We start from the raw sequence: 13,540 nt of genomic DNA, 5'->3' as shown, positions 1-13,540 counted from the left end.
TCCCTGTCACTGTCACACATCATACAACCAACAGTGTCACTCCTACAGCTGACACTCCCACCATACTCACCGATCAGATAACTGTCCCTGTCACTGTCATACATCATACAACCAACAGTGTCACTCCTACAACTGACACTCCCACCATACTCACCTATCAGATAACTGTCACTGTCACTGTCACACATCATACAACCAACAGTGTCACTCCTACAGCTGACACTCCCACCATACTCACCTATCAGATAACTGTCACTGTCACTTTCACTGTCACACATCATACAACCAACAGTGTCACTCCTACAGCTGACACTCCCACCATACTCACCTATCAGATAACTGTCACACATCATACAACCAACAGTGTCACTCCTACAACTGACACTCCCACCATACTCATCTATCAGATAACTGTCACTTTCACTGTCACACATCATACAACCAACAGTGTCACTCCTACAGCTGACGCTCCCACCATACTCACCTATCGGATAACTGTCACTGTCACTGTCACACATCATACAACCAACAGTGTCACTCCTACAGCTGACGCTCCCACCATACTCACCTATCAGATAACTGTCACTGTCACTGTCACACATCATACAACCAACAGTGTCACTCCTACAGCTGACACTCCCACCATACTCACCTATCAGATAACTGTCACTGTCACTGTCACACATCATACAACCAACAGTGTCACTCCTACAACTGACACTCCCACCATACTCACCTATCAGATAACTGTCACTGTCACACATCATACAACCAACAGTGTCACTCCTACAGCTGACACTCCCACCATACTCACCTATCAGATAACAGTCACTGTCACTGTCACACATCATACAACCAACAGTGTCACTCCTACAGCTGACGCTCCCACCATACTCACCTATCAGATAACTGTCCCTGTCACTGTCACTGTCACACATCATACAACCAACAGTGTCACTCCTACAACTGACACTCCCACCATACTCACCTATCAGATAACTGTCACTGTCACACATCATACAACCAACAGTGTCACTCCTACAGCTGACACTCCCACCATACTCACCTATCAGATAACAGTCACTGTCACTGTCACACATCATACAACCAACAGTGTCACTCCTACAGCTGACGCTCCCACCATACTCACCTATCAGATAACTGTCACTGTCACTGTCACACATCATACAACCAACAGTGTCACTCCTACAGCTGACACTCCCACCATACTCACCTATCAGATAACTGTCACTGTCACTGTCACACATCATACAACCAACAGTGTCACTCCTACAACTGATACTCTCTGATGCAATGAATATGCTTAACATGCTAAAATTTTTATTTATATAGCTACATGTGAAGTCATTCATTATGACAACATTAAAGCTATCAGAATCAGTACAAGGCCATCAGAGCATGTCACAATGCCTTAATGCCTTAATGCTATCCAAGGTCAAGTCAACATGAGAAGCAGAAGTATTATTGTAGGCCAATTTCAGTTACTATGACAACAAACAAAGTAATTATATTTCAGAACAACATGACTCTGAGAGCCAACAAAGTTTACATTAACCTGGTTGATCATGTTAATGGCAAAAATCAATAATTTTAGTCTCCGTAGGCTATTGTTAAAACACCAAAGAAGATCAAGTTTTCCTTTGGCAGAAATCTCTTTCACCTTTATCATATTTATAGTTCATAACAGGGCCATATATAACCTATAACATTGCTAGTATTAATGAGTCATAAATACATCCCATCATTAAAAGATCTTTAACACATGTACCATGCTTTTGTTGCTTCTGGCAATGACTAGGCAATGAAAATCCCCTCTTCACAGGTGCGTTCTACGTGTTCTAGCTGTATAAATTGTATCATTACCAATATCACTGACCATGTTGACAAACATCTGACAATGTAGACTGAGAATATGAAAATGACCATGTTGATAGACATCTGACAATGTAGACTGAGAATATGAAAATGACCATGTTGACAGACATCTGACAATATAGACTGAGAATATGAAAATGACCATGTTGACAGACATCTGACAATGTAGACTGAGAATATAAAAATGACCATCTTGACAGACATCCGACAATGTAGACATGATGAAATTGATAAAAATGTAAATACACAGGACAAGCAGGAACAAACAAATAACCTTTCAACGGATATGTACATTTGAGTCTTATGTCTTAACGTTTTAAGCTAACTGACAGTTTCATACTCCTTTTTAGAAATTATTTTGCTTTCCCTGAACTTATACATTTGTTAGTTTTAGTTTGTTACTAGATTCATATTAAAATGGTTTTCCCTAATCCTAAATTATTTTTTTTTTAAATAATCAAGATTGGAAAATAGAATTTGTACACCTTGATAATAAATATTTCATATCTTAAAAGAAACCTACTTTATCCTTTTCAAACATTCAAACCCTAGAATTCATGAAAAACATCTAGGGAGAGAACCTATCAACTCATCGAGGGGTACCAACGACTCCTGTGAAAATACAGTGTACCTTGTCAACAAGAACTTTGTTTGTCCAAGACTGGCCTCCACAGGAGATATCGCTTGGATGAGATCAAGACATCACTGCAATTAAATTGCATCACAATGCTTTACAGACCCATGTGACATCACAATCAAATGACATAGCTAATCTCCCTGTCACTGAAGCTGTTCAGTTGTACTTTTGACACACAAGACACTGCTCATTACTGGTTACACAGAGTAAATGTTAGAAGAAAACTTTTTCAATGATAAACAGAAGCTGACCCTAGTGTCTTTTGATATCAAATTTAAGTGTAAGAGAATAAGAGTTGATCGAGTCACCTGAAGTGTGAGTTGGATATAGAAGTTATCTCTCTGCATTGTAATAAGGTCCACCAATGCAAAATAGCACAGCGCAACCTAACTATGTAATTTGTACACACTCTAAAAATATATAGCCACACAAGTTACACACAAGACAAAATCCCCATAAAGTGTACATTGTTAGGATAAAACCTGCCACAAAACACCCCAAATCACGCAAACCGCAACAGGCCGAGTATGCATGCTAGAGGAATTGTGATGTGGGGAAGAACGGGTGGGCATTTAGTGTGTGAGATAGGGTAAGCATGGTAACTGGTAAGTACAATTTATTTGTAAAATTTACCAAAAAATGTATTATCCTATCTCACACTATGCATTTATCCCATAGTTGGATGGTGGGACGCAAATCCCTAGCAAATCCAAAGCTGGTGCCAAACAGTAATACAGAACAATATTAAGTAACACTGTCTTGTGTCATAAGACAAAGCTCGTGGATAGGTAAGAAACACCCCAAATAACTGTTGTGACCCTGATACGTGAACAAATGAAATACATAAAATCAGGCACAATATGTGTTTATACATAAAGGCTCATAATTGTGAAGCCCCATGATACAATGTATGACTCATAATCCATTCGGAGATGGACTCCAGCCAATCAATGCTACAAGACGGGTATCACTATCTCCCAAGGGTGATAGCCCAAGCCAGCTTGGCATCTCTTTTAACGTGTTGTCAAAGCCATCAATCATGGGATAGAAACAGGAGGTTAAGATGAGAAGAGAAACGATCGACCATATCCACAAAAGTATTGTCCAACCAATACCCAACAACCCATGCAGAAGGCAGAGGTGAGTGGAATAGAGGATTGGGACACCGGAATCCGGCTGGACCTGACAGCAACTTCCAGATGAGTGAGTGAATATGGTTTTACGCCGCTTTTAGCAATATTCCAGCAATATTATGGCGGGGGACACCAGAAATGGGCTTCACACATTATACCCATGTCGAGAATCGAACCCGGATCTTCGGCGTGACGAGCAAACACTTTAACCACTAGGCTACCCGACCGCCCCAATTTCCAGATGAAGACCAAAGTCTCTACAGACTCCAATCGGATAATCAGTATTGGAGAACCCCAAAAAGTATAAAAGGTTGAAAGAATAATGCCAAGGTTTATTGTATATATATATAGAGAGAAGGTGTAGTGGACACTGGAACTGGAACTGGATCGGGTACACACCTCACTCTATCTGCGCACATGGGTCCTGGAGATTTGCTGTGTGAGAACCAATGAGCCAAGCTGATGCAGACCTTGGACATCAGTCACAAAGATATCTCGAAGGTAGTGGGATGCGAAAACCGCATCAGATTTCCCTAAACATCCTTCCATGATTGTGGCCAAAGTGCAATAACTGTATAAAGCTATATTAGCTATATCAGTGCGAGTTTCATGAGGGTTGGAAGCGACCGGAGCAGATAGACAGTAAAAGCCCGGCAAATAACCGATCACCTGTCTTAGGCTGATAAAATTTCAATTTGGCCGATGGTTTGTTTAAGCATTGTTTAGAAATGCTAAACAAGGGGTCACACGTGTCATAACTTCATGATTAAAAAGTAAATAGTAAGGATTATTCCCACTTACAGTATTGATTTTAATGACCAATGAAATGATCTCATAAAGCTTTGTGTCAATCGAGAGAATGTAGAGTACACATATTGTCCTGTTTTCGATCAGAGCTTTCAGCATCATATATGCCTTTATTATTATTCATGACACAATATACAGGTGTAATGATACGGGAGGTTCGCAATACAATACGTATCACGATACAGCGTTTACTGGTACAAGCTAAGCCAAGTTGATTTATTTCTGCTCTCTAAAAGTTGTCACAAGTACAGTTGAAGAAGATATAAGGTGTTTATTTACTGTTATAGCAAATTGTCAGCAATACAGTAAGTTCTACTGAAACAACAAACTGGCATTGAAACTGTTAAACGTATTTCATGTTTAAAAGTACCTTATTTTCTTGAGTATAGTGCACACTGCACACCCATGTATAATGCGCACCCCCTTCTAGCAGGTTCAATATTTTGGAAAAAAAGAAATTTGAATATTATACGCAGAAAAAAAAATTACACTGTACCCCTTCAGCGAAGTCCAGCAAACGAACGAGTGATGAGAAACTTTGTCTGTACAAATTCGAAAATTGGGATAAAAAATCACCAGACATGTTGATTTACTGTTTAAATTGTATTTTTTGTTCAGCTAGGCATTGTTTTATATCCAGGGATTAAGATTACCTTGTGTATTTTCTTGAAACTAAGCCGTACACAGCAATCAGCTGTACACATGTTTTCTTGGAATCTACCGATGATTCGGTCAAGATACACCCAATGATATAACTTTACAGGATTTTAATGCAAGGATCGGCAAAAGTTGTATCTGAAACTATTTTTTTATCAGGAATAATATATTCCAATATCTTGTTAATTTAGATGCAGCTTTTACTAAACATATTTAAAATAATAATAACCCTAACCAAAGCAGATGATCGCTATTGCCGGGCGTTATTTTTTACATGGAACCAGTCTGACCAGTCACAGTCAAGGCTCCCGTGCACGTGATCGCGAGAAGACATAGAATCATCCAACAAATATGACTTTTAACGAATCAAAGTATGGCATTTATTATATATGTGTCCATTCTCTGTCAACTAAAGTTCGTTTCAAGGCGTCAATAGCAGTAATCTGACAGTGGTTGCTGTTAATAACGGTGAGTTGTGCGATCTTCCGATCGCTTCACACTTGATTTCGCCGAAATTAATTAATACAATATTAAAAGGAATTTTGAATAAAATTAATGAAATAAGTTACAAACATAAGTCCAGATATACAAAGAATACTTTTTATAGCCAGACAGTGTACATGGTGTAATTACATGAATAATTTACGAACTTCAGTATGGATTTGTTGACATGTTATTTCCAGTGTTACGTGCTCACGGTAATGTCTTTCCATGGGGGAAAAAACATCAAAACTCATTCATTCGTGTATAATGCGCACCCCCTTCTACACAGCCGTTTTTGGAAGAAAAGTGTGCACTATACTCAAGAAAATACGTAAGTAAAACTGTGTTATGAAAATATTGTATGTATCGTGATACATGCTTTCCAAATCGATGCATTGTATCGTGGGTTGTGCATCGGGATACAATACTGTATCTCCGTATCGTTACACCACTAACACAATACAATTATGTTTGGATCACAGGTCTTCGGACATCATATGTTTTTTTATCACAAGGGTTGTGGCGTCACACAGAAATCGTAAATCAGATGATGGCATGTTGTAAGGTAAAGTTGTCCTTTATAAGGGAATGAGATGTTTTTCAGTTGTTCATGTGATTAGCGAGAAAACTATGAATGTTTCTTCAGCCTTCGAAAACCCATAACACGCGGATATATGTTGTATTAATGTTTTATCAGTGTTTATGTTGTTTTGTTTTTTTCAACAAAAGGTAAGTAAGTACAAGGTAAGAATTTTTTCAATATGCTTCAACATTTCATTTTTGTGATGGGGATGGGGTGTGAAGTTTATGGCAGACCTGGCTAGTAGCAGGGTGTGCGGAAGCTACGCCTGATTTTTTAAAAGTACTGATTTAACTTAATTTTTTTACTGCATCCGCCATCTTTATTTATTTGACTTTTGCCATTGACTTATTACATTCCAAAGGTCCGAGTCATTGACCTGTATACAGCCTTTTCTGTCAAATCACTGTGATTAAATGGACAAAACATGTTTTCAACTAAGACTTTGTTTGTTTTGTTTTCTTGTAACAACACAAGTAGTCCAATCACCGACTGTGTAAACTTCTTGTTACACCGGCCACCTTCCAAGAACTTAGCAGTTTAAATATCAAAACAACAATATGCCGCCACGGCCAATTGAGTTAACTCAAATAAATTAATCCTAGTGTTACTAGTATATCAAAGTGGTTAGTTGGTTGGTTTGTTGGTTGTTTAACGCTAGCTATATGACGACGGTCTGTAAGTAATGGAGTCTGAACCAGACAATCCAGTGAATGATATCATGAGCATCAATCTACGCTTTTAGCAATATTCCAGCAATATTACAGCAATATTACAGAAGGGTGACATCAGAAATCAGCTTCACATATCATTGCAATGAACGTGCTGGTCAGAATATATAAGTGAGTGAGTTGGGTTTTTAACACCGCTTTGAACAATATTCCAGTTATATCGCGGTGTGTAAGCTTAATGTGGGAGGAAAGCCCGAAGTGATGTAGGCCTCAGACGTTTTCGAGCTTGAGTATGGTGCTGACAAACCTATAAAAAATAAACGCACAGGGATTCGAACCAACAATCATAGGTTTCTGGCGTGCCCAGTGGACGCAACTCTGCACAGCGAATCACGGTTCCTTAGATGACTGGGCCACCTGTGCCCCCCCTCAGAATATATGAAGATTTAGTGCTGGTTAAATGATTAGGAACATAGTTTTTGTTGTTTTTAGGTCTTTACTGGTTAAAGCCATCCGGTTTTGGACGTCTTGCTTTAAGAAATTATTGGGTGTGAGTCATCCAATTTTGGGTACAGATTCTCCAAATTTGAGTGAGTCAACCGAATAAAGTAATGGCATTAATGCTCCAAAACAGAAGGTGACAAGAATTTTCGGTATGGGTTAGCCATTACCGTTGGGTACGAGTCTCTGAGGGTATGGATCATCTAGTTTCCAACTTGTCAATGGTATGGTTATGTCACTCTAAGATTGAATATTAAGAATGATTTATTGCTTATCTCCATGAAGTAGGGCTCGCCAAAAGGATCGATAATCAGAATTATCGTCGATGAGATTATTAATATTAACGATTATTGATACAAAATTGTTGTCATCGATTATAACTTACATCAACTATAGTGATGAAATAAAGTTTAGATTTACCAAAACAGACTTGTTATTGTCAATAATGTCAATTGTTGAAGGAGAAAAGCATCTCAAATGTCCACAAAGTAATCTGTCTATAAATGTGTCACTGCTCGCCAGTGGCGTGAAATATGTTGATTTCTTTCAAAGACTTTCTTGCATTTTTGGTCAAAATTACTTCTCCGGTATTTATCTATAATTGATTTACCCATATTTAGTTATTTATTATCGATCTCTATATTCTATATTCGTAGCCATCCCTACTATAAAGTATGGACTAATTTAGACGGTATTTGTGATCCGTGAAATCGTGGTCTGAATTACATATGAAGAGTTATTGGGCATAGGTACTCCCTAACCTCACTACGGGAAGAACTAACAAAAACCTCGAGGATCACTTCTGTGACGTTTTTTCATTACACTGGATAATTGCTGAGCTGTACTTTCAAAGTTTTGTTTCTCTGGTAGTAGTAGACAAAGCAGACAAATGTATAACGCTAAATGTCATGTTTGCTTAAGTGTGCATTAAAAAACACTGGACGCGTTGCTGCTTAATCCGTATACTTGATATTCTCCTGACGAATGTCGAGGACTTTCAACATCGTCAAAAACAAAAACATGCTGAAATTTGTTATGTTTACATTTCAACTCACAAATTCTCGGAATACGACCAATGACAAACTGTACAGAACAAGCAGATGAAAGATCGTGCAGCGTGCAAGCAAATTCTCACCTGTATAAGCCTTTCTGACAAAAGACAAAACAATGAAACTTGATTCAACTTTGTCAAACGTTTATGCCTGAAGCTGAAATCCGCGAATGGCGCTGTGGCGGTGTCTCATTAACTGGTTCCACTGTAGATTCGCGCAACTGGCTATGCGCTTGTACACATATCGGTAGACGGGAGCCCGGTCAATGTGAATGAGGTACTCTAGAATCTAAACATAGCCCCTATGATAAGAACACGAGACCAATACGTTATATCATCCTTAATCTGGGATCAAAATGTATCTTTAAAACACCACAAACAGATGCTGACAAGTTTTAATTTTACATATACGCTTAATATCCTGTGTATAGATATGGTTTGAGATTATAAGGTGGAACCGGAAAAGAGCTCTTAAAGCTCCAAACAGTGTATATAAGATGCGCTCATAGAGTATTTGTCGTTCACTAAATGTAATGTGAATCAGAGGTTTAATCACAACACACCAACACGTGGTTAAGGTGTACATATTTTCTCGAGATGTCAGCAGAACTTGTGAGAAAGAGTTTAGAATTATTTGAGGACACAAATTTTGAGAAAAAAGGTAGATCTAATATAAGTCACTATCTTTAATGTAATCTAAATCTATATATTGAAACGGTACTGTAAAGATAATTTGATGAATATTTTTACCATAGTTTTACTTTTAGATCTTCACTGCTGTATTGGAAGAAACTTTTATGTTTTCAGATGCAAAGGGAAAGGCAAAGAAACAGTGTAATACAAACAAACAGGGTGTTCAGAAGCAGCATCAACAGCATGCAAGTAAAAAGAAGAAAAAGAAAGCTTTCAGATCTGCAATAGGTATAACTCCAAATTCACCATGCAGCTATAGAGGATCTGTTGGGATCCTGGAACAAAATAGCTTCAAAAACTCCATCATCACGCATATACATGTTTCGCATAATATTGCTGATTTGTCATATGGCTCATAACAAAGAAACATCTCAGATATTAATGTGATGACTTTCCCAGGGGTGTCACAATATGCCTTCGTCACATTAATGATATATATTTGTAATGATTGAGGTGAGATGCAGTACATATTGGGACAGTCACTTTGCACTGTTTTGCGTGGAATCCCCATTGCTCTGGCCCAGCTAACACAAGGACGTGCTAGCAACCAGTTTGTGGCCAACCCACTGGGCTCAGTCAAGGCTCAAAATTAGCATTTTGGTGAGAGAGCAGTGAAAATGTTATATATGTCACCCTGTAGGAATTACGGACTAGAAGTGGTCCACAGCAACCAGGCTGGTCATAATCAGGTTTTGCATGGTGGCTTGGTTCATAAACATGATAAGCATAGGCCTACATGTCATCATAGCCAAATATGTGTTGCATTGAAGAACAAACACGTACATCAATCACGTGTCAGTGGCTACATCCATCAGACTGCCTTGCATATCACTTGGGGCACATATGTTGGCTAAACATGACTTGTGATACATTGATGATGAAACTTCTGTATTTGTTTTGATGAACTGAATACGCAACTTCATACATGGTGAAATCATGATGGACGAATATCTGTTCATGACTGTGTGAGACCAGGTTTTTAATGTTCAAAACAAAGATAGAGTTGTACATTTTCTTAAAGATGCCTTGGACAGAGAGGGATGTCATGATTCATGAAATGATGCATTAATAATTGACACCTGACATCAAGATACACAACATGTCTGCCTATGCATTGATTCAGTTATATTTCTTCTTTGATTTTCAAAAGTAGGTTGTTTTTTTCAAGTCTTGTTATAACATGGCCTGATGACGACATAGATTAGTGTTACAGGTCAGTTGGGAAACCATGAACAGACATTTTAAAAGGCATTAAGAAGTGATACACATAAGGAAGAGAATATATGAATGTCAACTTCTTTATTATGAGGAACACAACGTTTCAGACTATAAGCTCACTCTTTCATCAGGTGAAGACATATTTTAGTTTTGGCCTTAGCCAAGCCATATGGAACATGGAGAATTTTCACACAAAATGGCCGAAATTTAGCATTGTATCATGATATGTAGTGATATAAGGTAGGCACATCATGACACCCCTACTGAGTAGATTGTTGTCTGCCCAAGTGAACTGAGTGATCAGCTTATGGTTTGTTTCCTGCAGAGAAGCATCAGGCTGAATCACGCAAGGATCACACAGCTGACAACATCCACCTTCTCCAACAACTCACAGATGTTGCCAAAACAGATGAAACTTTCACAAAAAAGGTCAGTCAGAACTCAACAGATGTTGAACCAATTCCTAAATGTCAGATGTTTTATCACGTGATGGATAGTGTTATTGATGTAATAAACCAGTCCACATTGGTATCAGATCCAATAAATATGCAAATGAGGTAACCAGCAGGAAGTACTTTCAGTAAGCACCATTCAATGATACGTTGCTGCCTCGCGTGGAAAACTGTTGCATTATTTTCCAAAACATGTTTAGATGGAGGTTTATTCAATGTGTGATTGAGTGCTTATGTAAACAAACATGGCTTCAAATAATTTGGCACTATTTATTAATGGAGTGGTTCACTCAAGCATTGTATTTCTACACCATTTCTAAAGTCACTTCTTTTTTATATATATGTACTTGCATGTGCTTCTTCTCCCCTCTCACTCTAAAGCAGTGTGTGGGGCGGCTGGGTAGACTAGGCGTTAAAGCATTCGCTCGTCACGCCGAAGACCGGGGTTCGATTCCCAACATGGGTACAATGTGTGTCCCCTGCCGTGATATTGCCGGAATATTGCTAAAAGCAGCGTAAAACTATACTCACTCACTCACTCATTAAAGCAGTGTGTAAATCAGCTTTCCTGCCAGTCCAGTTAAAATTACCTTTATTATTCTAGTGATAGTGTAGTGAGTTTGTATGTTTCATGTAACAAAGGTAAACATGGAGGCTACGTTTTAATATCATTGTGTGCTCTATTAAATGGAATGTAGATGTGTGATCAATTGTTGCCTAATAACTGTGGTAGTGAGACACAACTTGTGACGAATGGCAGGTGTTGTGTAAGTTTGGATGGTTAAAGACAGTGAAATTCTGTTGTACTTATTGTGTTGTTTATTTGGAGTTAGAGGATTGCAAGTGTGCCCATAATGCCTGGCTGTGGTGCTGCATTCTCATCGTGACTTGAATTCATGTCAAGTTTACACTGCCATTAGCTGCTGCTGCAGTTGAGGGGATGGAGAATAGGGATATATTCCTGGATGGGTGACAAGCCTGGGAATGATCACTTCTCTGTTTTGACATCTTGGCAACAATGCAGTTTACTGGACACAGCTTCGCCCGCTACCAACAGCTCAATTGCCGCGCTATAGCGCCACTGGAGTCTTGCTTTACCGTTGGCATGGTTCACGCTCAAATGCCTTGGCGATCCAACACCCCTTTTCGATCTTAGGGAGATGACATGCCTTTCTGACCCAACACCCCTTTTTGATTCTAAGGGTTAGGCTAGGGTTAGCCATAAATTCTTACCTTTTCACAGTGTTTCCAATAAGGGTAATCCTATTAGAGCATAGTCCGTTCTAACATGTTTCGTTGCTTGATTGGTTACTCATTTTGATTGACAATGACAGGCATGCCCCCTCAAAAAGATGAAAGGAGAGGATGTGATGTCAGCATGGACAGTGATGTGCCTGCGCAATTCTTTGTTTACGTTATTGCGCATGCGTGTTAATAAGGTGATAATGACCCGTTAAATGAGCACTAATTACATGTGATGTCACTCTTGGTCTAGTGGTAGAGCGTTGGCTAATTAAGTACTAATTAGCCAAGTCTGTTGAAGCCCTCACAGCACTAATTGGATCTGAAAAAGTGCGAACGGTATTTGTATATGATGTTGGCATAGGGTGATGCTGTATACTTGGTTTACCTGCGCCAGACAGAATTTCACATGTCTGACGAAGTCAAGTGATTGTAGTGTGTAGCATAAATCAACCTTCACTCCTCTAAATTCTTCCAACATTAAGACATGCCATGACAGAACTGAAATACTGTTCAAAGTGGCATTAAACCTACCTCGCTAACTGACAGGCCATGCCATAGGTGACACTCTAAGCAGCAGTGTGACAAGGATGAAGGTAATGGCCATCTATGTACGAGGTCATGTTGACACTGCAGTGTATGCTCTATCACAGAGCCAGAATATGCTGAATGTGATGACTGTATGAGACAACTGAACTAATTAATATTTCATTGTGACCTTTTGTGGCAGGTATTTGGTTATACAGAGACCAATACATCGCATGAACCTAAAGAAGAGGAGTCAACCGTGTTCACAGAAGCAGACTTTGAGAAGTTTGAGAAAGAATACAACTTCAACTGACATTTCAATATGTGCAAGTGTGCTGATTTACGGATCACGTAGATGACAGTTTGTTAAATTCTTTTAAAAACATGTATTCAGACGGAAGTCGAACTTTTGTATAGTTAAAAATGTGCAGATGTGTTGCAAGTACTGTTCTCTCAGCAGAACATATTCTCCATATAAGTCACACTATATTTGGACATTACTTGTTGCACAGCCGAGTATGTACATTATTGTTCCGTCACTTACCTCAGGGCTTCATTGTAAGGATTACCCAAATTGTCTGATGAAAAGGACCAATCACAGCAAGTTTGATTCAAGACATTCAAACATCACTTCATATGACTGTACAGTAGACATAAACTGGAGCACAGTCTGTCTTTGCCAAGTGGAGCGATGCAGAAGGGTAGAACCACCTAATGACTTTTGACCTTGCTGGGGTGAGCCAGTTGAGTTTTGTGTCACTTTCAGCAGTATGCCAGCCCTGTCAAACAGGGCACACCATGAATGGGCTTCACACATTGTACCATGTCGGGAATCAAACCTGGGTCTCGCTGTGATGAGCCAACACTTTCACCACAAGGCTAACCCACCACCTCCATAAAGGTGATGAGTGGATTCAGGAGGAAGAAGAAGTAATATTTATTTCACAGTTCTTTGAAATAAAATTCATAAAAACATTTTCAAGATTCTGTT

At 38.9% G+C, this 13,540-nt stretch overlaps 2 protein-coding genes across 2 annotated transcripts in view; one reads left to right on the top strand and one right to left on the bottom strand.

The window, feature by feature from the left end:
* The window catches only part of LOC139468212 (calcium-regulated heat-stable protein 1-like), a 39,366-nt gene extending 30,765 nt beyond the window's left edge, over positions 1–8,601 (bottom strand). Inside the window, exon 1 of the mRNA XM_071250033.1 lies at positions 8,501–8,601. The gene's annotated coding sequence lies outside the window, so the exon portion shown is untranslated. The remainder of the gene's footprint in view (positions 1–8,500) is intronic.
* Positions 8,602–8,909: 308 nt separating this feature from the next.
* Positions 8,910–13,471, top strand: LOC139469241 (active regulator of SIRT1-like). The gene is made up of 4 exons (XM_071251379.1): positions 8,910–9,077; positions 9,224–9,337; positions 10,653–10,756; positions 12,752–13,471. The coding sequence occupies exons 1-4, from the start codon at positions 9,014–9,016 to the stop codon at positions 12,860–12,862; spliced, it is 393 nt and encodes a 130-aa protein (XP_071107480.1). The 5' UTR covers positions 8,910–9,013; the 3' UTR covers positions 12,863–13,471.
* The last annotated feature ends 69 nt before the right edge of the window (positions 13,472–13,540 follow it).

The sequence above is a fragment of the Haliotis cracherodii genome, unplaced genomic scaffold (genome assembly GCF_022045235.1).
Source record: "Haliotis cracherodii isolate W230 unplaced genomic scaffold, xgHalCrac1.p SCAF_2, whole genome shotgun sequence".
In the NCBI taxonomy this organism is placed as follows: Eukaryota; Metazoa; Mollusca; class Gastropoda; order Lepetellida; family Haliotidae; genus Haliotis; species Haliotis cracherodii.
Note: the sequence above shows the minus strand (reverse complement) of the source record. Positions and strands in the feature narration are given on the sequence as shown.